This window comes from Penaeus monodon, chromosome 19, assembly GCF_015228065.2.
Source record: "Penaeus monodon isolate SGIC_2016 chromosome 19, NSTDA_Pmon_1, whole genome shotgun sequence".
NCBI lineage: Eukaryota > Metazoa > Arthropoda > Malacostraca > Decapoda > Penaeidae > Penaeus > Penaeus monodon.
The window spans coordinates 6,320,406-6,321,171 of record NC_051404.1 but is presented as its reverse complement, the minus strand read 5'-3'; the positions used below and the strand labels follow the sequence as shown (position 1 = coordinate 6,321,171).

Sequence of the window (766 nt, the reverse complement as noted above, 5' to 3'; positions counted from 1 at the left end):
TAAGACTGTCTCATTCGAGTTAGAGGCAGAGCGGCCGCGCCACAGACCGATGCAAACTGCCTGGCCACCATTATCGAAAAAGTCGGCCGTTACAATAAACCTGATGGAGCGGTCACACTGATGGTTCGAATTCATGTGTGATTCCGGCCTCAAATTCGTATATTTTCGCTCTTTCCATCTGAATGCCTGATTCCAGCTCTGACGTGGCGATGCATTTAGACCAGAATGGAACCTACACGTAATAATGTTGCCGTGTCTCTGGGCGGTATTCTCGGCCTAGATCATTCCAGCCGAGTATCACAAACGGTAGCTCGACCCGTCGACAATACATCCACGAATTCCAGAGAGCTGGTGCTGTCACTGTAGAATTTAATTGGTATACCTCTATGTCCGTGATTGTAATTGGCTAGATTTGGTATCGTGTTTTTCTACTTATACAAAATAAATCGGTGATCTAAAGACAACTGTATTCACACTAGCAGCTTAAGTCGGCTTTCAAGGGTCATGTATCAGGGGATACCGACGTTTTTTTGCTCCTTTGTACCCCTTGGGAGTTGGAGGCAGTCAGGAACCATGTCTCTCGCTAACCCAGGGTGAGTGCGAAGCAAGGCTGAGGGTCCATTGCGGACAAGCCAGACTGCTGAATAAGTGACGAAGGACTCACACAAACATGTTGCTCCCGAGTCCTTGGACTACTTCCTCCTCGATCTGGTCATTATATTTCCACTTTACTTCTAACAAATGAATTAGTGGCTCTACGGTACTT

General features: G+C 46.9%; 1 protein-coding gene across 1 annotated transcript in view; it reads right to left on the bottom strand.

Moving 5' to 3' along the window:
* Positions 1–135, bottom strand: part of LOC119585320 (high affinity nerve growth factor receptor-like) — a 33,641-nt gene extending 33,506 nt beyond the window's left edge. Inside the window, exon 1 of the mRNA XM_037933994.1 lies at positions 7–135. Coding sequence (XP_037789922.1) covers positions 7–135 — 129 coding nt within the window. The remainder of the gene's footprint in view (positions 1–6) is intronic.
* Positions 136–766: the final 631 nt, after the last annotated feature.